This window comes from Oncorhynchus kisutch, linkage group LG2, assembly GCF_002021735.2.
Source record: "Oncorhynchus kisutch isolate 150728-3 linkage group LG2, Okis_V2, whole genome shotgun sequence".
Classification (NCBI taxonomy): domain Eukaryota; kingdom Metazoa; phylum Chordata; class Actinopteri; order Salmoniformes; family Salmonidae; genus Oncorhynchus; species Oncorhynchus kisutch.
Genome location: NC_034175.2, coordinates 51,550,637 through 51,577,475, shown reverse-complemented (window position 1 = coordinate 51,577,475; position 26,839 = coordinate 51,550,637). Strand labels below are relative to the sequence as shown.

The following is a 26,839-nucleotide window of genomic DNA, read 5'->3' as shown; positions in this document are numbered from 1 at the left end:
GACCTCAGAAAACAAATTGTAGTCCTCCACAAGACTGGTTCATCCTTGGGAGAAATTTCCAAATGCCTAAAGGTACCACGTTCATCTGTACAAACAATAGTACACAGGTATAAACACCATGGGACCACGCAGCCGTCATACCGTTCAGGAAGGAGAAGCATTCTGTCTCCTAGAGATTAACGTACTTTGGTGCGAAAAGTGCAAATCAATCCCAGAACAACAGCAAAGGACCTTGTGAAGATGCTGGAGGAAACAGGTACAAAAGTATCTATATCCACAGTAAAACGAGTCCTATATCGACATAACCTGAAAGGCCGCTCAGCAAGGAAGAAGCCACTGCTCCAAAACCGCCATAAAAAAGCCAGACTATGGTTTGCAACTGCACATGGGGACAAAGATCATACCTTTTGGAGAAATGTCCTCTGATCTGATGAAACAAAAATAGAACCATTTGACCACAATGACCATCGTTATGTTTGGAGAAAAAAGGGGATGTTTGCAAGCCAAAGAACACCATCCCAACCTTGAAGCACAGGGGTGGCAGCATCATGTTGTGGGGGTGCTTTGCTGCTGGAGGGACTGGTGCACTTCACTAAATGGATGGCGTCATGAGGCAGGAAAATTATGTGGATATATTGAATCACAAAGCCCTGCCCTGAATCCTATAGAACATTTGTGGGCAGAACTGAAAAAGCATGTGCGAGCAAGGAGGCCTAAAAACCTGACTCAGTTACACCAGCTCTGTCAGGAGGAATGGGCCCAAATTCACCCAACTTATTGTGGGAAGCTTGTGGAAGTCTACCCGAAACGTTTGACCCAAGTTAACCAATTTAAAGGCAATGCTACCAAATACTAATTGAGTGTATGTAAACTTCTGACCCACTGGGAATGTGATGAAAGAAATAAAAGCTGAAATAAATCATTCTCTCTACTATTATTCTGACATTTCACATTCTTAAAATAAAGTGGTGATCCTAACTGACCTAAGACAGGGAATTTTTACTAGGATTAAATGTTGGGAATTGTGAAAAACTGAGTTTAAATGTATTTGGCTAAGGTGTATGTAAACTTCCAACTGTAGGTCACAAGGGTCTCCACCTTTGTGAAGGGGGAGTACATGGGCCACCTTCCAAACCTTGGGGATAGTACCAGATATAATAGTCAGGTGATTCAATATGATTCAGCAATCTGGGGGGGCAGAAAGCTACAGCAAAAATGGATCAAGCATATCAGCCCAGTGGATAAAAATGAAATTTAAAAAATGTGAATTAAAAAAAATATAAATATACTTGACATAATGATGACAAGGTTTTTTTGTCATTGTATTTCCAGGCCACTATAGAGTAAATTTGACGAAAAACAGTCATTAGCCCTGTTCAGAAAGACTTTCCATTAAACATCAGTCAGACATCAATATGCTGCGGCATCTGTAGAACGTTGATAGCAATGGCAACAACACAACAGAGAGACGGCGGTGCAACCCAGGATTCGTAGCTAGTTCTTTGATTTTGTGAATTAATTTACCAGCTCTGAAACAAAACGGCAGAAATAATTTGAAAACAGCTAATCCAGCATTTATTTTATATAAATGTCATCATACTTCTACTATTTTTATTCACAAATGCGAGTGAAATGCTTGCACTGTGGAGCCCTGACCACCCCCAACTGGGCTGGTGAAATCAACATCTTACCAGCAAATACCAAAATCTACCCACATTTGTCAGGTGTTAATTTTAGGCCTTGGCTATGGGACTTTAGGAGGTGCTATACAGGTGCATAGGCTCTAACACTGTCAAACAGTCATTGACTCTCTAGTCATTCTCCTCTGTGCAATTATATAGAGGACCAACCACCTTGTAAAGCAGATACATTTTTACAAGCAAGGCAATTCAATTGAGTCATTGTCCCTTAAACAACAGGCGTTGACGTTCATTCACTATGCTCCTTCCTATACGACTGGCTCTTGTCCCCTGAGGGCTCTTCACACATTGTTGGCTTCTCACTCCCTTCTAGGAAGGACTCCTCCTCAGTCTCCTCTTCCTCAGAGGAGGAATCTTAGTCAGACTCTGCTCCTTAGGTTGCTCGATCGTATTCCCGAGCAGACAAGGTAAAAATCTGTCATTCTGCCAGAGCAAGGCAGTTAACCCGCTGTTCCCCAGGTGCCAAAGATGTCGATTAAGGCAGCACCCCGCACCTCTCTGATTCAGAGGGGTTGGGGTTAAATGCGGAAGGCATTCAGTTGAATGCGTTCAGTTGTACAGTCTGACTAGGTATCCCCCTTTCTCTTTACATTTGCCTTTAGACTTTTTTTGGGCGGGGGTATTCTTGATGATTTCGCCATCCTCATCGTTGATCTTCATGGACCTCCTCCTGTCCAGAACTGAGGTGGTTCACACTGGAGTCACGTCTTGAGGAGAAAGACATATTAACACAGAGAATCTTACAACACAGAGAAACAACGTTTTACATTTTGGAGCTATGGGGCTCTATTAGCATCTCCAATGATTTTCTTCCATGGATGGGAACATGTTAATTCCTACCGAGTGCAAGAATCCCTTACTTGTTAGATGTTGCGAAGTGAATGTGGGCACATGGGTTTAATCACCTTGCTATACAGAGCAGGCAATAAGCTTAACGTACCACAATACTGTCGGCAGTTTTCTCACCCCAGGCAACTGGCAAATCGAAGGGAATTTTCAAAGCTAAATGCAGGGAATATTCAAGGGAATATTCAAAGCTAAATGCAGAAAAAAATGCAATTGTGTACTTTGATGTAGTCATTCACAAAAGTGTTGCCTAGTTCAGATTAATTGTCCTTACCTCATTACACGTGGATGCATTCACAGTGTCATCTAACTTTTTCTTCTGTTGCACTTGAGAAGCCTTCAAAAAGAGAGTTTACAATTAGGCTACAAGAAAATAATGCAAGTTAAAATTGTTTAAAAAGTCAGGAATACAAAATATATATAAATCTTTTGAGTCAAATGCAACACTTACAAACCCTGGGAAGTCGTAGTGGATTCCCTTCTCTGCCAGCCTTTTACGGAGCTTGGCCTCTTTATGTAGGAGTCGTCCGGTCATCTCCTTGACCTCCGATGGTGTGTGTCTCGTTGTAGCGAGCTACAGCTTCTTAAAAGCTCTCTGTGATCCCACAAACAACTCCTCATGCACCTCAGTAGGAACCTGATTACCTGGAGAATGCAATAGAACTTTATTATCCCAGTTCTGGTGAAGCTGAAATGGGTCTGCTGCTCTCCTCCCACAACATGCGCACACACTACAAGACATCAAGAGCTAGGGGAAATGTTAAACCTGAACATATGATTCTAGAATTAAATAAATGAAAAGGTGGATTATTTCTTCAGATAAGGGAGTGGTCAAAATGTACATGATTGTTACCCGGAGGAAAATGGGGGAGGGTCCTGCTTTTTTCAATTTCAGTCAGGGGGAGGGTTTAGTCTTTTTTTAGTCCAAGGGAGGGTCATGTAATTTGTAATCGATGAAATGTCATATTGCTCAGGGTTTGATCATTTGTGATGTCCATGTGTGCCCCTCAACACTGATTCCCTGCTGGGCACACTATACCAAGTGCGCAGAGTGTGGTCTCAAAATTATCCATAGCCTAAACTATAGGCCTAGGGTATGGCAAAGTCATATTTCTAAGAAAATGTACTTCCTTCTAGTTTTTGTGCTGCTGGAATGACGTATATAAAACTAGGCTACACTTCATTACACACTGCAATGGATAGGTGTTCTCAATCATGAGCACGGCCTGTACTGCTCTTGCTGATGTAAACCCTTTTGTGCTCCCTAACCAATAACCGCTGTGTACTGTGGCACTTCAGAATGCAGTCAAAGGCTTCTTCCAATTTAAAAATATATATTTTACTGATCAGCCATTGATCAGCCTATTGAATATGCATTCACCTGTATTGTGAGTAGGCCTATGCCATCTTAATTTACCCAGTTTATTCAGAGATTTACCATTCAAATAAAATGATTACCATTATGTTATGTAGTTTGTTTTTTACTAATCTAAGTCACATTTCTTTGATTTTAAAACAGATGCAATAATGCATACATGGCTGTCTGGGAAATTTGGTCAATTTTTCCAATTTAATGATTGTGATATATATTGGCCATCGGCCTCTTTGATCCCCAAAAATCATCACCAGCCTTTAAAAAAATCCATTGGTCTTTCAGTAATCAGGACATCCAACTGTCCCAATATCTGGGTAAAATGCCCTTCTAGCCAATCAGAAACGAGTATTCAACAACACTGTGGTATAAGGTCAAATCATTTAGCCTGTATCACCTCCCAATATGAACTCTAACAATGGTATCTAAATCTGATTGGTGCATGGCTGTTTCCATGAGTCAAGGGCTGTAATGTTGGGACATGGGTTTAATCACACTGCTATACAAAGCAGGCAATAAGCTTAACGTACCACAATACTGTCGGCACAGTTATCTCACCACAGACAACTGTTACATCTGAGGTCATTTTCAGACGGTGCCATTCTTCACACCTGTGCATCACACAACACATTCCACTCTTACATTTTCAAGATAATGGATCCCAAGTTTTTTTTTCCGTTTTACTCCTGGCCAGTTGTAACCTGACGACATTTCCAAACTGTTCAATGTAGGATTTGAGCTGAGGCTCAAACAACCCAGTGGGAAGATGGCCAACATAAATCACTCTTGGACTTGTTTGTTGTCCCTGTAAAGAAAGAGGAAAATGTGGGTAAGACAGAACATTGTGTATGTGTAGAAATTCGTTGTACTCCGAATTGTCCCATTATCATTAACATTTACTGTTACACCGAATAAATTAAACATCTGCTAGTTTAAGTATACTGTCATTTTCATACAATACATTTTATAGTTTATCCAACCACATTGTTTCCACAAGGGATGTGCTATAGCCGCATTTGCCTGCTATCTAGCGAACAGTAGCTAAGGCCTGGTAGCTAGCTAACTTTCCTTGCTAGCTAGCTAACATCACCCAAAGTTCACTCTCCAGCAGGGGTCGCACAAAACTACCCACATACGTGCATTAATTTGTATAGGTTACTATCAGACGAGTCCTGTGAAACCTATCGGGGTTGTAGAGCAAAACATATTTGGTGGATATAGGTGGATGCAGTGGATTGAGACACAGCCCATGCAAAAAAAAAAATCTTAAATTGACAGATTTAGAGGACTATTTTTTTAATCATGTTAATTAGATTGATGCATGTCTGCATCAATAGACTTAAGGATGAATATCCTTTGGTTGCGTCTCCGTTGCGTCATACCAGTGTTAAGAACGCTTTCAAGCCACCCTTTACCAGCGGTGCCATAGTGGTGCCCTAAAATTGTGATAAACCCAGTTATTCTGGACAGAGGCTAACTACTGTTTAGTCTAAATTACACTATGCTAACGTTAGCTAGCTAAAATCAGGTAGCAAGCCCTCGATCTTAGCTAGCTAGCTAATGTTATACTGCATCTAAAGTAAATCTAGAGACATCAAAATGACAAAAGGTTTTCCTACTAGTTATGCCTCCCTCTTAATGTCATTGTATTTCCACTTTTGATTAAATCTTCATCAGCGCTCATTGACAATGCATTGTGTAGAATGCTCAGTCGAGGATGTACAAAACAAATGTTCAAAACAATATTGTAACGAAACATGCAAACCATGAATACACAGGAATGCTATCCGATCTTAGTGCAGTTGTAAGCATGCGGGTCGGATCTGCTGGCTAGTAGTTAGCTAACTAACTAACTACTAACTTTTAAGTCAAATAAATGCTGTCACTCAAATGTTGGGTAACCTAACGTAGCAGGCATAAAAGGACGTATGAGCGGAGTCTCCACAACCATTTTTTAGGGGAAACGGAAGTTAGGTTGAAAATACTGTATCCCTGAAACATCTGCATTCTGGCGACCCCACGAAGCGTGAACCAAAGACAGTACAGTGTGAAGATGTGCTAAAACTACTTCTCCTATAGAAATCCCTGATCAGGTTTGTAGGCGATGTCATGGCGACATTGGCTAGATAAGCAAATGTGCAGAATCACGTCATTGGGTCTAATAGTCGCCTCACGCCAAACTACTTCAACTCCAAGGCACTCCTTATATAAAGTTGTTTTTGAGGAAAACTAAAATGTGTCAGTTTGTCACTTTCACGAGATTGGTGTTATAACATGTTCAACTACTTCAGACATTGTCTCGTATTTAGGTTGTGCCTTTAGATTAAGAAAATGAATAGCTAAGGAATAATGGTTTACTTCTCTCATTGACATCTCAAACCCCATACACCGGCCAGGAAGGCCAAAAAGATCATCAAGGACAATAACCACCCGAGCCACTGCCTGTTCACCCCGCTATCATCCAGAAGTCGAGGTCAGAACAGGTGTATCCGACCTGGGACCGAGAGACTGAAAAACAACCTCTATCTCAAGGCCATCAGACTGTTAAATAGCCATCATTAGCACATTAGGCGCTGCTGACCTATAGACAGACTTGAAATCACTGGCCACTTTAATAATGGAACAGTAGTCACTGTTAACATATTTTGCATTTACTCATCTCATATGTATAACGTATAACGTAAACTCACCCCATTCCGTACAAATGTGCACAACATTCATACGAGGCTACAAAGAAAACTAATGGGACTGTAGCGACTGTGTTGACTTCAAAATTGGGGGTGTGAACTAGGTTTCTATTCAAGCGTTGATCGACATGGTAATGGCTCTATAGTATTGGAGAAAAGTTGAAAAAAACGGACCATCATTACATCTAGACTTGTCATGTCGTAACGTACAGCATGCATAAAGCAACTATTTCTGTCTTACAATCTCTCTCCACCAGGTATAGCACTTCTCTCATCCTTTAAAAACAAGAAATGGACAGTGATGGGGGTAAGGGGGGGGATACCTAGTAATTTTTTGCATCATCATTGCATGCGATCATCATTCTCAAAGCCGCGGTTTACTTTTAAAATCACTTTAACACCGCCCTAAAAACCTGATTCAAATTCGACACAAACCTTCAAATAGGTATGTAATTACACATTATATAAACTATTTATAGTGTTTTATTTACATTTTAGGAGGCGATATGGTGATAAGTTGGACAGATGGAGTGAAAAAAAGCAATCTCTCCTTCTCACTATTAGTTTCGATTCCCCACCGGACATCCCGACGGGGCTCATTGCCTGCTTGAATTATGCAGAAACAGGCAGTGTTTAGGTCATGTAATTGATTCTGTTGGAAAGGGGAGAAATTGTGCTTTACAATGGTATTGACATTACATTTCATCTGGAATGATTACGTTTTTGGGGCGCTAAAATAAGGGCAAATGTACGGACCATGGCGATGTACGAGTTTATGGGAGTTTACTTTATACTGTATCTTAAGTCTACGCCGCTCTGACATTGCTCATCCAAATATTTATATATTTTTAATTCCATTCCTTCACTTTAAAATGTGTGTATTGTTGGGAAATTGTTTGATATAACTTGTTAAATATTACTGCACTGTTGGAGCTAGAAACACAAGAATTTCGCTACACCTGCAATAGCATCTGCTAAACACGTATGTGACCAATAAAAATGTATTTGGTCTGCTTCGCAAGCGTCCCCGGAAGTCTCGCGATGTTGCGTCTCTGGGTTTAGAAACTGTGTTGAATTTCGGGTGATGTTAGCTAGCTAGGCGTTAGCTACTGTTAGCTAGCTTGCTAGTTAGCTACCTACCAGGATAATGCGGCTATAGCACACCCCTTGCGGAAACAATGTGATTAGATAAACGAACACATATATTGTTTAGAATAAAATTTATAGGTTTTGGGTATTAAAACTCTAGCTAGCTTGAGAACTTGGCCCCACGTGCATGATGTGGATTTCAGTCCAGTGCAATTTGGGCAAACCAACCTTTTTGGGTCGCTTCTTCATCTCCTGGACTTTCGTCTTGAATTCAGGCTCCTCTTTCAGATTCAAAGCCAAAAAACCTTTAGCCGGCTTAGTAGCCACCGGTGCCTTAGTTTCTCTCATGGCACTTATTTGACTATTTTTACATAAATAAAACGATTCGCGAGACCGAAAACACGTTTTCTTCTTCCAGACGTCATTAACACACGTGACTAGACTCAGCATATACATGAGAGACAGCGTCATATATCGTTTTGGAGGTATCAAGACAGCAAGCCTTATCTTGACCACAAAAACAATATTATTCACAATAACTAATGATGACAGTTTGGAAAATAGTGAATACCGAAAAATACTTGCAATATCACTTTGAATAAAATGTATATCATATGAGAAGTGTAATGTTTATGGAAATCCATGGCATCAGATTCAATTGTTGCAAAGGGAGGGTGTGTGTGTGTGTGTGTGTGTGTCAGAGGGAGAGGGAGGAGGGGTCGTTGGAGTGGGTCTCTACTAAATTAATGTGGTCACACAATAAATTCAGAACAGTGACGGCAGTGGCTTTAAAAACTGATATGGCAACAAAAATAATCTACTTTACTGTGAATGGAAGACCAGAGCAGGCAGAGTTTCCAGTGGATTGCCCTGCCCAGGATGTCAAAGGTAGGCAATTAAAATAATATCACCTTTTTATTTTGGTGTCTTTGAAATATCATCAAATTTTACTGTTGTCTGAAGCATGATTTTGTTTATGAACTCATTACTCTGATATGAAAAACCTCTCAAAACCTCTGAATTATTTATGATTTGTATACTTGTTTGACATTTCACAGCACTGTTAGGAGCTAGTAACACAAGCATTTCTCTACACCCACAATAACATCTGCTATACTGTGTACACATCCAATAAACGTTGATTTTTGAATTGATTTGATTTTGATTTGAAATATATAAACAAAGTACATACATGGAAAGGTTAAAATCACAAAGCACTTTTATTGCTTCTCTACCAGATCAAACAATGGATCAGAACTCAAGTAAAGCACTGAGACCTAAAATAGTTATGTAAGTGCAATCCATCAGAAGATGCAAAGACCTGCAATCATTGTCTTCATCAAAAGAAGCAAACAGTCTCTGAATTGATAGAGAGAAATAGTGCATGCTTGATGCTTCAGCAGGATAGAGACAGGTGCAGCTGACAACAACACTCTGCACTTGCATTTGCGTCAAAGCTAACATATGGTGTACATATGGCATCTTTAGAATAGAGTCGAGATGTGACGTATTGATGTGAGGGTTATTGAGGTCTCAGCATTGTTGTGGGGTGTTACTCTAATGAGATAGAGGGAAGGTGTTATTGAAAGTCCATTAAAATAAATAAATACATAACATGTCAATAATATTATTTTCCAAACAGTACCAAGGACAGGCATAAAGGAATGTAATTTAATTCAGTGATCAAATAGCTTGAGATCCATCTCATAGATGCTCATGTAATGATAATTAATTTTCTTTCAAAGATTCTGCCTACTGTCTGTAGATTTGACTGCCTATAAACCCCATTGTAGCGCACAAAAATAGCATTGATATAAAATGCAATCATAAAGTGCAATTGATCGTGGGTTTGAAATGATCTCTCGAATTTACCTTCTCATTTCGCCTCTTTTCTTCTCCCTTTTATTCCTTTGGTAGATGTTTTGCACGTCTATTTAGGCACAGACACGGTGTGAATTGATAGCTTTAGATTACCCCTTTACAGAGCTGCCTCGGGCAATAATAGTCCCTCTCTTCTAATCTTTGTGTGTATGAATGTCATTGACAAAAGCTTGGCCAAGCTGCTAAGCACATAAAAAACTATTATTTTGTTCACCTGCTGTACAGAGAGAGATCTAGGGGGGTTTTGTGTGTGTTTGATTGCAAAACTCAAAACTAGTGTTGATTGAAGTGTCCAGTATTGGAAGAAATAGCTCTTGGTTGCCTGAGCTATTTTCACAGGAGATCAACTTAAAATGTTGTCTGTGTTTGCATGCACGTGTGTGTTTGTTACTTTCAAGATCTGTTCCGCTCTGCAGCTGAGGCAGGACCCCATGACATTCTGAAGCTGTACAACCCTAAGGGCAACATCATCAACATCTCCCCGCGCCTGGAGCCCAACAGTCCTAACTCCTGTTATAAGCTAGAGGTGGTGGCTGCTGACTGCAACAGTGAGCCATTAGGTATTCTCTGCCATGGCGCCAGAGACATTGGCTGACAGTGGGCATACTTGCATTGTTATTGTGTTGTAACTCTTGTTTGTTTCATTAGGGCCTGTGTATATTGATGTTAATATTTTAATTGTGTACCTCATGTTGAAGGTGTGGAGCTTGCTGTGGCACTAGGATTTGACCTCTCCTCCATGGAGAAAAGGTAAGGCTGACATGGTGTATACAGGAGTGACCATTCTCAAGGTTGGGGCCCATTCTGAAACTGTCAGACCATGTAAGGGATCAAGCTGTGTGAGTCAGGAGGGCCATATGTTATGTATCCCAGACTGCAGGGCTGTGTGAGTCAGGAAGACCATATGTTCTGTACCCCAGACTGCAGGGCTGTGGGAGTCAGGAAGACCATATGTTCTGTACCCCAGACTTCAGGGCTGTGGGAGTCAGGAAGACCATATGTTATGTATCCCAGACTGCAGGGCTGTGTCAGTCAGGAAGACCATATGTTATGTATCCCAGACTGCAGGGCTGTGTTAGTCAGGAAGACCATATGTTCTGTACCCCAGACTGCAGGGCTGTGGGAGTCAGGAAAACCACATGTTCTGTACCCCAGACTGCAGGGCTGTGGGAGTCAGGAAAACCACATGTTCTGTACCCCAGACCAATGTTCCCTCTAATTGTTTTAGTCACTGAGCAAATCTCAGGTCTGCTGAGCGCAAACTTGAACGTTGTGAAAAATTCTGTGCAACTTCTGGCGTGTGTTTACTGTGAACACTGAGGTTGTACCCGCTTTATGTTAGTTTTAACAGTGGTCACGTAGGCTACTGTGGCTATTTGATCAAAATGTAGGCCTACCAGAGTGGCATACCATGAAAAACATACCAGAGTGGCTTACCATCAAAAACAATGGAGAAAATGACCCCCATAACATTTGAACATGGAAATAGTTCTATCATTCAGCCAATAGTAGCAGCCAATGTGTGGTGTTCAATGTAGGCCTACATTCTATGAGACTTTTGAACAAAAAAATGCAGGGATTGACATTAACCAGTTTATCCACTTGTCCTTCAGACAAGGAGGTGACTGCAAATTATGTTGTTGTTTGATGCAAGAAACCACTTTACAAAATAAAGTGCATCATTGTTCCCATAACATTATTACAGAGAATCAGACAAATTATGGGGTACTCTGCCTATTGGCTACTTAGCTTATTAAAGCCTGTCTTAAAATACAACACTGCCCCTTTTGAGACAAAAAAAGTCTCTTTACTTGACTCGCTTTTCAAAGATGTCTAGAAATGCACACGTTTTGTGCTCTTGTAGGAGGCAATCACTCCCCCAATGCTGACTACAAATGATCTAGAACTGGGCTAATAACTCACTAACTAGCAAAGGATATGAACAAATGTCCACGTCGCTATATCAAGCTCTCACTTTGATCTCAAAACAAGCGCATCTACTCACGACCGCTCATGCTGTAGAAACATTCCAGTTCAAAGTGAACGGCACAGATCCATATACTGTATGGAAATTGCATTGATTAAATCACAATTCCCACAGTAAAGGAAAACATTAATAGTGTTAATTAACTAACGGGGAAAACTATAGAAAGTTGAGTGAAGTTGAATCTCGTGCTTCTCTACGTGGGCTGATATTTCTTCTTTGGCAGTCCCGGGAGCTGTGTGCCCATGCACACCCGCAGCTTCGAGGGAGCATTGCCATAGACTTCAGGGCTGTGTGAGTCAGGAGGGCCATCTGTTTTGTACCCCAGACTGCAGGGCTTGGAGAAGAAGATCCTGATCGAGGCTGGTGAGACTCCTGCAGTCGTGTATGAGATGAAGAGACAGGTGGAGTCATTTCGGGAGAAACTTGAGGTACGTTGTGTTATTGATGCTGTATAGATAGAATTTGATAAATTATGTGTAAAAGCTCATTCATATACCAGTATCATGTAAGTTCACTGTGTCTGCCTAGCCTAGTGTATCTGTGTCTCCACAGAGTGTTGAGCATCTCAGCTGGCTGGGCCTATTCAAAGAGCTATCTGAGGGAACACAGAAGCCCTCTCCTTTCTACCACAAGAGAACACTGCGCAAGACCAGAGAGGAATGTGAACATGTACGGGAAAAGTTCCTACAGATGAGGCATGTTTACTTACGCTCAATGATGATAGAGACCATGTGTCATCAGATGAATAGGCTGTGCCACTCTTATCAAGACTCCATTGCTTGAATAGTGGTGTTGCAATTTAGATCACAATTTGGATATCATATTATACAAATTTGAGATGAATATAACAGAATAGTAATTGTATGTTCTCCATAGTTCCCTGGAGGTTTCAGAGGAAGTGAGACAGTACCTCAAGACCCCAACTTTTGACAACTGGTGAGTTCCCCATCTATTTTCCTTTTTTCTACTTTCCTTAGAAAATGTGCTAATGGACTTTTTTACACAGTAGGAGTTACAGAGAGACTACAGACAGTGTCCTGTGAGTGCTGGTTGTGCGTGGGAGGTGAGAGGGTCGAGCAATGTCTCTGTTGTGTGATAAACAAACCTCATCTGCACCTGCTGCTTCAAAAGAGAGACAGGGAGAGACAGGGAGCAGGGCCTGAAGAGGATGGGGTTATTCAACCCTTTCATCTGTCGTACAGGCTCATATCAATATGAATGGCTGTCTGCTATGGGTTTACCAATCAAAATGAGGTCTTTATAACAAGCTTCGTTAACACGGGCACTTTTGAAGGATGCATTATGCGTATGACATACACATCACAGCTTTCAGTCCAGTTTGGTTACAGTATGTATTACTTCAGGGCCTTTTAGAACTAACATAAGGTGAATACCTCACTTCAAAAGAGAGAATATATACTGGCCACTTGGGGAAAAAACTAAAGCTACCATTAGGGTTACAAAATTCAGGGAACTGTCAATAAATTCCCTACTTTTCCAGAAATCCCGGTTGGAGGGTTTCGGATTTCCTGCTTAATTACTCTTGGTTCTGGGATCCTCCAAACAGGATTTTGGGAAAACCAGGGAATTGATTTAAAGTTCCTGGAATTTTTAAACCCTAGCTATCATACAATAACCCATATTTTTGTGACATGTACACTAGGACCACTTTCAAAACTGTTCTCTGAATATATATGATTAAATATTCCAAGTAAGTGTTTGCTAGACCCGTACAGAGATTAGTCAAAAGGGCAGCTCACCCGGAGCTACTGCATCCAGAAATCTATTAATCCATCACTTTACCTTATTTATCAACCCTTGGCCAGGACACTAAAGGGCACATTTAAAGTGGTTATTGCTACATATGAAGCATACAGTAGGTTACAGTTAGTACCGTGTTTAAAAAAATATATATTTAACCTTCAATGGAAGGTTAAATTTTTCAAGGGAGACCTGGCCAAGAAGGCAGCAACAATCAATACATTACATCATTAAAACATACAACAATACAACAACATGATCCAACCTTTTTTTTTAAAGCATTTACACTCCTCTGTAACAGTCTCCAATCAATATTTTAAATTCATTCAGTGGCACTAACATATCTAGATGAAGCATGGATTTTTACGTTATTCCATGTGTTTAGTGCACAAGAAGAGAAGGCAGTCTTGCCTAATACTGTGAATGTCCTAAGGACTAAGTAGCAACCACCTAGCAGATCGGGTATGGTAACTGCTAGTAGTGTAGGAGACCAGACTACAGAGGTAAAGAGGGAGTTTACCCAAAAGGGCTTTGTACAGTAGATGAACACATACAAATGTATCTTTCTGCACATATAAAGTGAGGTCCAACCTACCATTTAGTACAATGTGCAATGGTGGGTGAGTGACTTGGCATTTGTAATAAAGGGCAAGGATGCATGATAAAGAGTCCAGTCTCTGTAAGACGGAGGAGGTTGCACAAATATACAACAAGTCACCGTAATCAATTACAGAGAAAAGTGGCCTGAACAAGCTTCTTTCTAGCCATAAGTGGGAAGCAAGCCTTATTACAAAAATAAAAACCCAATTTCAATTTAAGCTTTGTCACAAGATTATCCACGTGAACTTTAAAGGACAACTTGTCATCCAACCAAATACCTAGATATTTGTAGGATGACACTTTCAATGGATAAGCTACCAGATGTGACAATGCTAATGTTCTCTGGCAGAGTTCTAGCTCTGGTAAAGGTCATGAATTTAGTTTTTTGTACATTCAAGACCAGTTTGAGACCATAAAGGGAGTGACTGAAAAGTGACTGAAAAGCAGTCTGGAGCTCTTCAACAGCCTGAACTAGAGAAGGAGCACATGAATATATAACTGTATCATCTGCATACAGATGTAACTTTGCTGGTAGCATCCCATTTCCCCAAATCATTAATAAAAATTGAGAACAACACAGGAGCTAAAATGGAACCCTGGGGAACACCTATATTCATCTCAAGAAAGCTATACTTGTGATTGTCAGTATATACACAAGCGGTTTTATGACCTCCTAAAAATGAATGATTTGACCTTTTGACACTTGACTTGTCCTGCTATGTGTGTGCAGGCAGTGGGAGGATGCAGAGATCATGGTTCTACTGCAGGTCATGTACACAGACCTGGATTTCATTGCCACCTTTAACATAGAGCCTGAGGTGCTGCACCAGTTCCTGTATGAGGTGTACAAACGCTACAACAACATCCCCTTCCACAACTTCAAACACTGCTTCTGTGTCACCCAGATGGTGAGAGAGTGTGTGTGTGTGTGTGTGTGTGTGTGTGTGTGTGTGTGTGTGTGTGTGTGTGTGTGTGTGTGTGTGTGTGTGTGTGTGTGTGTGTGTGTGTGTGTGTGTGTGTGTGTGTGAAAAAGAGGGTGGTCAGGGGAAATCATGTAGTCCCATTCCTCTGTGCAATCATATAAAATGATACAATTATCCAATCACCCTAAACCCTGATTGGTTAGGACATCTAGACCCCTTAACCGATTTTAGAAATAGACTCAATATAATCATTCAGAGGTTTGCCGGTTAAGACATTGCGTTATTACCCACAGGGGATAACAACCTGCCATGATGTAGAATGAACAACCTGGCATATACAGTTTAAATAACATGCAATAGCACACCAGTGCAACAGCACACCACCATTAAAAGTCCTTTAGAAATAAACAAAAACAAATGTCAATGTTTCTATTAATATAATTCCTGTGGATGAATGTTATAGCAATTATCCATCATTGAGTTGTATTCTCTCTGGACTGCTGCTCTTGCAATTCTTTATTCTCTGATAGATGTATGGGCTGATCTGGCTGACGGACCTGAAAAGTAAGATTGACAGCATTGACCTGCTCACCATGCTGACCTCTGCAGTCTGTCACGACCTTGATCACACGGGATACAACAATGCTTACCAGGTGACCTATCTATCTGACCACCACAGATATGTGTGTGTGTGTGTGTGTATGAATTGATAACTCACTATCAGCTCTATCTTTCAGATAAATGCTCGTACAGAACTGGCCCTGCGCTACAATGACATTTCCCCCCTTGAGAACCACCACTGTGCTGTGGCTTTTGAGATCCTGGAGAAGGTATGAGTATGGATGACTGGAGAAGTTATGGGTGGTATTGGCATGGGTGACTGAAGTTGGGCTGTGGTGTGTGTGGGCCAACTTTTCAGATGTCAACAGTGAAGTGTTTGTCTTTCTTACAGAATGAAAACAACATTTTCAGAAATCTGACAACTGAACAGTATAAACGGATAAGAGAGGGCATAATCAAGTAAGAATGTATTTCTTTGCATCCTCTTCACCAACACAAATATATGTTTACTTTGATCTAACCGTAATGTGTGGCGAGTGCATCAACTCAAGGCATTTCATTTATTCTTAGATGCATCCTGGCCACTGATATGACGAGACATAACGAGATCCTGAACAAATTCAAGTCCATCCTGCTTGTCTTTGACTTCAGCAACAAGGACCACAGAGACGTGGTAAGAAAGGATATGAATAAACAGTATGTTTCAGAAATAGTCCTATGTTTAGCCCGGTGTTTATGAGGTGTCATGTAAATGTCACCCTGACTGGATGTCAGGTAAATGTCATCCTGGTACTCCCTGTTCCTTTTTAGTCAGATGTTGCCATGGTACCATAGGAGTCTACAGCCATGTTGCCTAGCAACATCAGATGGGAGAATCTTGGTATCTACTCGTGCTGATAGGGTACCAGCCTGGGGCTCTTCCTGACTGGATTAAAGTGATATGTACACTACCGTTCACTGTTGACACTTCTTTAATCAGCACAACAGTTTTCAGCTGTGCTAACATAATTGCAAAAGTGTTTTCTAATGATCAATTAGCCTTTTAAAATGATAAACTTGGATTAGCTAACACAACGTGCCATTGGAACACAGGAGTGATGGTTGCTGCTAATGGGCCTCTGTACGCCTATGTAGATATTCCATAAAAAATCAGCCGTTTCAAGCAACAATTGTCATTTATAACATTAACAATGTCTACACTATTTCTGCTCAATTTGATGTTATTTTAATGGATTTTTTTGCTTTTCTTTCAAAAACAATGACATTTCTAAGTGACCCCAAACTTCTGAACAATAGTGTATATCCCCCCTGTCTCCCTCCAGCTGATGATGATCATGATCAAAGTGAGTGACATCTCCAACGAAGCACGGCCTATGGATGTGGCTGAACCCTGGTTAGACTGCCTCCTGCAGGAGTTCTACAACCAGGTAACTAAGCACCACAACACAGATATTGGTTATGTTCCAATATAACTTCCAGCATACAACTTGGAATGTGTGGCTAAAACACTGCTTAATTCTAAATGGTATGCTACTGTGTATCATAGAGATAGCCTACTACAATGTAATATTAATTCAGTCCTGCTCTCAACTGGCCTCCCTCAGAGTGACAAGGAGAAGCTGGAGGGTCTTCCTGTCACCCCGTTCATGGACAGGGACAAGGTGACCAAGCCGTCCTCTCAGACAGGCTTCATTGGCTTCGTCCTCTTACCCCTCTTCATTGAGCTGGCTAACCTTTTCCCCTGCCTGGAGGTAAGAGCTCCCGGTCTACAACTACTACACTAATGTAGCTTCACTGTGATGCAACTTCATCCCCAACTGCTCTGCATGAAGTGGAATCGAAAGGTACTGGGACTCATTCATATTTTAGAGTGAATATTTAAGAGTGAATATTTTGGAGTGAAAAGGGGTGCCGTTACTCAAGCAGTAGAAAATGCAAGGTGCAGCTGTGCTGGGAATTCTGTACTGGTTGGCACTGGCCCAACTAAAGCACTGCCTAGCTGCCATATTTGTGTAAACATATCCAGATCCCTTTTCCTCTCTGTGCCCCTGTAGCAGCACATCATAGACCCGGTGCGTAAGGCCCTGGACTACTACACAGAGATGGAGAAAGCCCTAGAGAGAGAGAAACTGATCCGAGCACAAAGCGACAAGGCAGCTGCAGCCAAGAACACGACACCCCAGAACTTACAGAACCCTCAGAAAACAGCAAATAGTCAGTCAGAGGCTGGGAATGCCTTGAAACCACCCACTCTGTGATGGCAAGCACTTATATGGTTCCTTTGGTCTTTGTAGAGACAAGGTATTCACTATGTCGTGTTACAGGATTTGTCTGCTGTGTTTTGATACAAATGTTTTTCACTGCATATATTCAGTTTTCAAAATATTTGCATATGAATAATGGTTAATTACACAATATGACATACAAGACATACGAAGAATCAGTGTGCAGTTATGTTTTGTATTATTGATATGCTTAAACGAAAGACCAGAAGAGCTATTATTCAAACTGAAAAATTGGGATAAAGCTTAGTGGATTTGTCTTCACTGAAAATCTGGACTATGGTTGTCATCTAGTGGACATGGATGTTTTTCATATTGATAATGTATAAAAAAGGACAGAAATAACAGATATTATATTAAATATGTTTTTGCATGTATTGTACTTTTAGATTTAAGTGTTCTACTTAGAGACAAATAAATGAACACAACAAACAAACATTTCCTCTCGTTATATTCATATTTCATATTATTCTGCAATGTACATTGTACAATGGATACATTTTCATTATCTTGATCATTTGTAACTGGTTTCCACTAGATGGCACTCGGCCACAGTCAAAATTGGCTACTACATTTAAGGTTAGGGTTCGGCATAAGGGATAGCAGTGTGGTTAATGTTAGGGTTAAAATCACATTTTAAGATGATAAATTGTAGAAATAGGCGAAGTTTATGACTTTGTGGCTGTGGTAACTAGTGACGACCTTTGGAACTGCAGTGAAAAACGTTGCGCAAAATGCCGCATTCATATGCTAGTCGGAACTAGGAAACGCGGAAATGTTCAACTTTCCTAGTTCCGACAAGCTCCGAACGCGGCAATAATAGGAACGGGTGAAGTGAACAATCGATGATGTAGGGAAAATTTAAAATTATTCATAAATATTATCCTGCCAACCACTATATGAAGAAGTTTAAGGAAAACAAACTCAAATTGCTCCTTTTGTAATGACCATCCAGAAACAGTTGTGCATCTTTTTTTGGCATTGTATGCATGTAAGAAAACTGTGGCAAGACATCAGTAGGTTTATAATTGAACACATTTATGAAGATTTTACACTATTGTGGAGAGATGTACTGTTTGGATTCTTTTACATACAACAGAAATAACCGGAATCATTTTTATGTAATTAATTTCATTATTCTTTTGGCCAAATTTCATATACACAAATGTAAATTTACAAACAGAAACCCACATTTTCGTACCCTACAAAAAGAAATTGAACTGTATTTTAAGACGGTTAAATGCTCTACTAACAAAAAAGCTGTTAGAATTGTAAGTATATGCATGTCCCCATAATATAATAGAGACAGTAGATCTAGCTGGTCTGTCATATTATAATAGAGCCTTAAGGTCCTTGTGTAATTGTAATGTGATATTGTACCCCCTAGCTCGATTGTCTATTGTTTGTAATCTATGTATGCTTGTGTTCCCTCATGTGCTTTATGTATTGATTTGATATTAATAAAAATTAAAAATTAAATAAAAACAACTTTTTTTTTTATTAAAAAAGATGATGTAGGGATATTATGACATCATCTAAATGCACACATTTACGAAGGACCCATGCAAGACCAAGCAAGGAGTTTTGTATGGAGGTCAATGAGTGTCGAATTTGCTCAACACAAAAATGAATGGCAACAACTTTTCACCTCATAAATGTTTTATATGGAATAATGGGTCGATATTACATAGAAACCAGATTTTACCGTAACTGGTTCTTGAAAATCATTGTCCTTGTCAGCACATTAGTTAGTATTAGTGGGAATCTATTTACGCAGAGAGAATTTATGGAAAGATACAACTTTGAGGTTTCAAGCAAGGAATATGACACTGTTATAAAAGCTATACCTAGTGGGATAAAATCTTTACTTCAGAATAATGCATATTTTGGAACATTATTGTAAGCGATATCCAGGTGAATGGCATAGGTTTACTATATAAGAAATTCAACAATCGTTTATTAAGGGATATTTTCTACAGGAAATCTATTCCCTCTGCAATATGTTTTTGGGCTTCATCGTTTGATGTAAACTTGCGCTGTGCTAGGCTCACTCCACACAAATGTATGGTGACCAATAAAGTATAGGACATCTCCTTTAAGATTATCCATAGATTATATCCGTGTAATAGCTTGATTTCAAAGTATATACCTGATGTTACCAGTGAATGCACTTTTTGTGAACTAGAAAATGAATCTATTGAACACTTATTATGTAATTGTTTACATAGTGAGGTGTTCTGGACTCATGTTAAACTATACCATGGCAAGAAAATGCATACAACCACTGATATATCTAAATTTGACATATTATTTTACTACTCTGGTTACACAATTGAACGTCAGTACATCATAAAACTGGATTTGTATTATAGTTTTTTGGTTCTCTTCCTTATTTCTTTGTGTAATCCCCCTGGCTGTTCTGTTTCTTGTGTTTTGCATGTTACTGTTTAATAATAAATAAAAAATAAAAAACGAATGGTTTATTTGCTACGTGATGTTTATTTAATCGAATAGAAGTTTCGTAATGCTTAAGTTATGAGCGTATTGATATAAGCAGGACACGTGGCATCCCGGTATTTTGAGAAAACATTTTTTTTATATCGGAATTCGAGATGGCTATGCATATGTAACCGATGTGAAATGGCTAGCTAGTTAGCGGGTGCGCGCTAACAGCGTTTCAATCGGTGACGTCACTCACTCTGAGACCTTGAAGTAGTTGTTCCCCTTGCTCTGCAAGGGCCGCGGCTTTTGTGGAGCGTTGGGTAACGATGCATCGTGGGAGGCATTTGTTGATGTGTGCAGAGGAGCCCAGGTAGGGGTGAGGAAAGGGACTGAAGCTATACTGTTACACATATTCAAATCAAAGCAAACTTTATTTGTCACATGCACCGAATAAAACAAGTGTAGGCTTTTCCGTGAAATGCTTACTTTACAAGCCCTTAACCAACAGTGCAGTTCAAGAAGAAGAAAATATTTACCAAGTAGACTAAAATAAAATGTAACACAATAAGAATAACGAGGCTATATACAGGGGGCACCGGTACTGAGTCAGTGTGCAGGGGTACAGGCTAGTTGAGGTAATGGGGGTGAAGTGACTATGCATAGGTAACAAACAAACAGAAAGTAGCAGGGCCAGTGGCGATTTTATGAATTGTTCAGCAGTCTTATGGCTTGGAAGTAGAAGCTGTTGAGGAGCCTTTTGGTCCTAGACTTGGTGCTCTGGTACTACTTGCCGTGCGGTAGCAGAGAAGCAGGGAGCTGGGCCCTAGTGATGTACTGGGCCGTTCGCACTACCCTCTTGTAGCGCCTTACGGTCAGATGCCGAGCAGTTGCCATACCAGGCGGTGATGCAACCGGTCAGGATGCTCTCGATGGTGCAGCTGTAGAACCTTTTGAGGATCTGGGGACCCATGCCAAATCTATTCAGTCTCCGGAGAGGGAAAAGGTTTTGTCGTGCCCTCTTTACGACTGTCTTTGTATGTTTGGACCATGATAGTTCGTTGGTGATGTGGACACCAAAGAACTTGAAACTCTCGACCCGCTCCACTACAACCCTGTCGATGTCAATGGGGACCTGTTCGGCTTGCCTTTTCCTGTAGTCCACGATCAGCTCCTTTGTCTTGCTTACATTGAGGGAGAGGTTGTTGTCCTGGCACCACACTGCCAGTCCTCTGAATGCCTAAATGATTATGTCGGTAACCATGAAGTACTTTGAAAGGCTTGTCATGGCTCACATCAACAGCATCCTCCCAGACCCAATCCAATTCACATACCACCGCAACAGATCCACAGATGACGCAATCTCAATCACACTCCACACTGCCCTTTCTCACCTGGACAAAAGGAACACCTATGTGAGAATGCTGTTCATTGACTACAGCTCAGCGTTCAACATCATAGTGCCTACGAAGCTCATCACTAAGCTAAGGACTGGGACTAAACACCTCCCTCTGCAACTGGATCCTGGACTTCCTGACTGGCCACCCCAGGTGGTAAGAGTAGGCAACAACACTTCTGCCACGCTGATCCTTAACACTGGGGCCCCTCGGGTGTGTCCTGACATGAGGCTAAGGCTAGTAGCATAGCGTCTCTCTCCATTGAATACAGGCAGTTGATGTCAACAACCCTCATCGAATATTCAAATAACTACAATAATGAGACGTATCCACCGATCCTAAAGGATCCACAGCCCCCATTCCCGCTTCGTCGACAACGATTCAAATGGTTAACAAGGAGAGATCGATCATCTTTGGAAACAGTCGTTTCGCGCCAAACTGCGCATGTGTTGGCCGTCAACTCAAGCACTAAGTAGCTGTGTTCGAATACCTACACTAACATACTGTGTACTACATACTTAATGAGTATATACTACATACTGTAATGAAACAGCAGGGAGCAGGTCTCGAACCCTCGACCTTCGAGCCCGAGGTCCGGCTCGCTATCGACTGTGCTGCAAAAGCATGCTAGTGCGGCAGAGTCGATTTCCGCGCTTATAAACCCAGGGTCCTTACAATACTATTAGTTGGTTTTAGTATACTGTAAACTAAGAGTATCGTTCCAGTTGAGTGTACTAGAGCTTTGACTGTCTACCGGAAGTGGATGCTGTTGCTATGCAACGTCTTGCTAGCTTGTTAGCATAACACATGACCAGACAGACATTTTATGATTTCGGGTGTGTTCGTGAATTCAATCTGGGGTGCCAGAGTGTGCTCTGGGCCTTCCTAAATCCTGAGAGCTGTCAGATTGTCCATTTGTAAAATTTGGAGCTTTCAGAGCGCACACTGGACGCTCTGGCCAGCTCTGGCGAGGAGTAGGTTTGATCTGAGCGTTCAACGGCAGTCAAGCACCCAAGCCAAATTCATATTCACAAATGTAAATTTACAAACAAAACACCACATTTTATTACCTTGCAAAAATAAATTGAACAATATTTTAAGACAATTAAATACAAAAAAAAGATGAAAAGATGAAAAGCCAACTGACATTTACTCCTGAGGTGCTGACTTGTTGCACCCTCGACAACTATTGTGATTATTATTATTTGACCATGCTGGTCATTTATGAACATTTGAACATCTTGGCTATGTTCTGTTATAATCTCCACCTGGCACAGCCAGAAGAGGACTGGCCACCCCTCATAGTCTGGTTCCTCTCTAGGTTTCTTCCTAGGTTTTAGCCTTTCTAGGGAGTTTTTCCTAGCCACCATGCTTCTACACCTGCATTGCTTGCTGTTTGGGGTTTTAGGCTGGGTTTCTGTACAGCACTTTGAGATATCAGCTGATGTAAGAAGGGCTATATAAATACATTTGGCTCGAAACTATGTTGTAACTTTAGATTTCTAGAAAAATTAACAACTAAGGAATAATGTTTTACTTCTCTCATTGACTGCTCAAACCCGGGCTTGGTCTGCTTTACTTGGTCTGTTTCGCAAGCGTTCCCAGAAATCTCGCGATGTTGCGGCTCTGGGTTTAGAAACTGGTTTAACCAACTATTTTGATTCATTTTGCAGAAAGAACCAAACTAGCATATATTTTTGCAAAATACTTGTGTAATATGTCTGTGACGGAAATGTTCAGCTACATTCAGGCTTTTCTGAGTGCGGATCAAGAAATAAGAGGTAATCAATCAACAGGCTGCTTGCTAATGTTTTTGTCAATCGAGCTAGCACCGAACCACTAGCAATTTACTCGCAGTCAGTTATACAGTCAGTAAGGTTTGCATTGAATATGTGAGGAATATAATAACATCCATTAAATGCACTGTATGTTCAACACTATGTGCAAATGTATGTATTGCTAACTAACGTCAGGGCCGCTGATAGGACACATGCATGCATTTCGTTTCTTCAAAATCATAACTACAGATGTCTTGCTAGCTAACAGCGTACGTTGTCTTGCAGGACGTAAGAAAAGTGGTACAGGTTCTGGAACAGACGGCGAGGGAGATCCTGACCGTGCTCCAAAGTGTCCATCAACCATCTGGCTTCAAAGAGAGTGAGTGCCCAATCACATGGGGTGTAAGTTAGTTATTCATTAGTGAACCGTAGCAAAACGTTTTGCAATCAGTTAAGGTAGTCCCTAACTTGTTGTGTTCCGGTTTCTTCTGTTTTTAGCCTAGTGAATACGACTCTGGACTGTCACTTATGGTGGCTTACCTTCCTGACTGACTCATTGCTTTGCAGGTCTCCATCACCTTGACATAACTGTTTCTGTTTTGTCACTCTAGTTCCCATTAAGTGTGTAATTGCTCTGCAACTGTTAATTAAGCACAGTCCGTATGTACTTTGGAGAGCTCAAACCAAAATTCCCCCTGGAACAGCATTACAGGTAGCTACATAAACGTCTCTTTCTTGTCCCCCTGTCTGTCACATGTCCCCAGTAAGTGCGCAAAGGCCAAGGAACTGTTTTGTACAGTCAGGACGCAACTTGGAGCACTCAAAAACAAGTTCCCAGTGGAGCAGTACTACAGGTAGGCCCTACACATGGGTGAATCTGAAGTTGGCTACTTATTCATAACTACTTATTCACAGTTCCCGGTCCATGTATAAACTCATCTGTGTCTGTTCTCTCTAGTCTCGCCTGGCGGTGAACAGCGTCACAGCAGGGGACTATGGCCGCCCCCTCCGAATCTCCAACGAGCTGGACTCTGGCTTCCGACTGCTTAACCTCAAGAACGACCCCCTGAGGAAGCGCTACGACGGCCTCAAGTACGACGTGGAGAAGATAGAGGTGGTCTACGACCTGTCTATCCGTGGCCTGACCAAGGAGCAGGAGGCTGGGGGAAACAAGTAGAGCTGTTGGGTGTGGAGGTGTAGGGCTGGGGCTCTAACCTAGGCTGGCACCTGACCTCTCCATAACTGGGACTGTGGAGTCTTGACCTGCTGAATGGCAGGAATAGGAGGTCTGTGGCCCCAGTAGCCTAGGACAGACTTGTGCATGTGATGAATGAGTCTTGTCAGTGGGGTTTGAAAGCCTTTGATATAGAGGCACAGTTTGAAGGGGAGGGGCTGTTCCAGTTTGATTACTGGTATTTGGAAATGTTCACTGTAATATCCAACATCATACTGTAATATGCCTGTTATTATCTTTCAGTGGTTTTTGCTGTTCATACATTTTGAACTGATGTTTTGTACTGGTATGAATTATTGTTGTTCATTTCATTTAAGGGGGGTGATGACTGGGTGTAAACCTCCACCCAGAAGAAAAGAGAGTGTTAACTACCATGTTTAAGAAGCGCTTATTTTGTTTTAGTTCACAAGCAAATAAATAATGATTTTGTGCCATTTGTCTGCCAAAAGCCACGTGATATAACATAGGAATTTTCGTATGGCTAGTTTGGTCTCTGATTGTTCTATTCAGGGTTTATATCTCAAAATGTTCAAATAACCTATCAACAAAACATCAGAGGGAAGCAAGGAGACTAGGGGAGAATCTCAATTGCCTACTCCTCGCCTCCTTCTCAAAACCCATTGTAGGAGAAGGTCAGAGGGACGGCACCTCTGGCTGTCTCATCCAATGGGTTTTGAGAAAGAGGCGAGGAGTAGGCAATTGAGGTTCATCCTAGTAGGAGAGGACAAGATGAATCACAGGGAGATTCTCATTTGGTAAAAGGCCATCCTCTCCTCATGACTCGGAAACCGATAATTGGTCGAGGAGAGTGTCAATTTGTTAGTAAGCGAACGGAAGTGTCCCCTCCTCGATTTTTTATTTCACCTTTATTTAACCAGGTAGAACAAGTTCTCATTTGCAACTGTGACCTGGCCAGGATAAAGCAAAGCAGTGCGACACAAACAACACAGAGTTACACATGGAATAAACAAGCGTACTGTCAATAACACAAGAGAAAAAAAAAGAAAGTCTATATACAGTGTGTGCAAATGGCTGAGGAGCTAAGGCAATAAATAGGCCATATTAGCGAAGTAATTACAATTTAGCAGATTAACACTGGGGTGATAGATGAGCAGATGATGATGTGCAAGTAGTGATACTGATACTCGATAACCAACTTTCGTTGAAGATTGTCATGTTTATCCTACCTGAGTCGTTCGCGGAAGAGTTTTGATATTTGCCACACCCCTTTGAATCAGCTGTTTTGTTTGAGGAGAAAAACATGCCACGTTTAAAAACGATATGCTACTTATAGTTTTATCTATAAAATGTCTGCAACAACTAGCAAAATAAATGTTTACTACTTTACACCTTTTGGGAATCCTCCTCTGTAAACGTAATTTGCCTGATGACCCGGTTATGGACAAGGAGAGTCTCAATTCATACAAATGCATTTGTTTCCACATGTACTTGCCTCTTCTCTTTGATTACCTTTGATATTTTTCAAAAGGAGGAGAGAGGAGTTACCTTTCCAATGGAGAATCTCCATAAGAAAGAGCCATGGTGAATCTCAATTATAGTATTTCCTTTATTTCCTTGAAGAATCCAAGGGGAGTAACCCCAGAGATTCTGCTCCAATGCGCATATTTTTCTTACATTTCTCAATTGCATTGTTGGGAAAGGGCTCGTAAGTAAGCATTTCACGGTAAAGTTAACGCCTGTTGTACTCGTTGCACGTGAGAAGGCGAGAAGAAAGCGTGTGAGTAATCAAGAAAATACAATTGAGATATATCCCGGTTTAGGTTAAAATGGTTATTGACGTCTGCTAATGGCGTCTCATCACTCAGCTATGTACACAGCAGACATGGAAGTGTCAGCTGGAGACAGAGGAAAATACTGTACTTCATTCATGGAAAAGCTTTGTCTTAAAATATAGATTTTGATACGTTGTTATGGCCACTCTCCATACATCTACTGCATATGAACGTTATTGTAGTTCATGTATTGTGGCACTTCCTATGTGCATTTCTTTATTTGTTACTCCTTTCAAACAATTCCACCTGATTTAAAGGAATATTGTGTCTTTTTTATGAATTTGAAAATGTTCCAAATAAATATTTCTACATAATAGTATGTATTTTTGTTGTTGTTGTCCTATTTGGTGTCAAAGAAGCACTTTTCACTGATAAGGGAGACTTCTGTCCAAACAACATGCTACAGTACATGTAAGTCCAATTGCCTTGTACCTTTTCTGAATGAACCAAGCCTTATTTGCATAAGAGAACACCTTGTTCACTATTTCAGAATATCACTTACCTCAAGG

General features: G+C 40.9%; 1 protein-coding gene, 1 long non-coding RNA gene, 2 other non-coding genes and 1 pseudogene across 7 annotated transcripts; 2 read left to right on the top strand and 3 right to left on the bottom strand.

Annotated features, from left to right (window-relative positions):
• Positions 1-1,549: 1,549 nt before the first annotated feature.
• LOC109868134 (uncharacterized) lies at positions 1,550-8,139 on the bottom strand. 3 transcript variants are annotated; one of them, XR_002251887.2, is made up of 5 exons: positions 7,923-8,139; positions 4,561-4,723; positions 2,998-3,191; positions 2,821-2,883; positions 1,550-2,407 (listed from the first exon to the last, which is right to left on the bottom strand). It is a non-coding gene; the product is annotated as an uncharacterized LOC109868134 (long non-coding RNA). The 3 variants fall into 3 exon arrangements; XR_002251886.2 differs by having other exon boundaries at positions 4,449-4,723; positions 7,923-8,034; XR_004204172.1 differs by having other exon boundaries at positions 2,998-4,723; positions 7,923-8,129.
• LOC116356908 (small nucleolar RNA ACA64) lies at positions 2,580-2,701 on the bottom strand. The gene has a single exon (XR_004205199.1). It is a non-coding gene; the product is annotated as a small nucleolar RNA ACA64 (small nucleolar RNA).
• Positions 4,388-4,515, bottom strand: LOC116356903 (small nucleolar RNA ACA64). Its single transcript, XR_004205198.1, has one exon. It is a non-coding gene; the product is annotated as a small nucleolar RNA ACA64 (small nucleolar RNA).
• On the top strand, positions 8,114-19,174 carry LOC109904502 (high affinity cGMP-specific 3',5'-cyclic phosphodiesterase 9A). Of its 2 annotated transcripts, none has more exons than XM_031797246.1 (14): positions 8,114-8,582; positions 9,992-10,135; positions 10,274-10,325; positions 11,888-11,990; positions 12,115-12,257; positions 12,439-12,498; positions 14,654-14,831; positions 15,377-15,499; positions 15,584-15,676; positions 15,799-15,866; positions 15,978-16,080; positions 16,730-16,834; positions 17,012-17,158; positions 17,462-19,174. In XM_031797246.1, the coding sequence occupies exons 1-14, from the start codon at positions 8,309-8,311 to the stop codon at positions 17,663-17,665; spliced, it is 1,797 nt and encodes a 598-aa protein (XP_031653106.1). In that variant the 5' UTR covers positions 8,114-8,308; the 3' UTR covers positions 17,666-19,174. The 2 variants fall into 2 exon arrangements, with proteins under 2 accessions (XP_031653106.1, XP_031653104.1); XM_031797244.1 differs by having other exon boundaries at positions 9,974-10,135.
• Positions 19,175-23,144: 3,970 nt separating this feature from the next.
• On the top strand, positions 23,145-24,954 carry LOC109902825 (translin-like; annotated as a pseudogene).
• Positions 24,955-26,839: the final 1,885 nt, after the last annotated feature.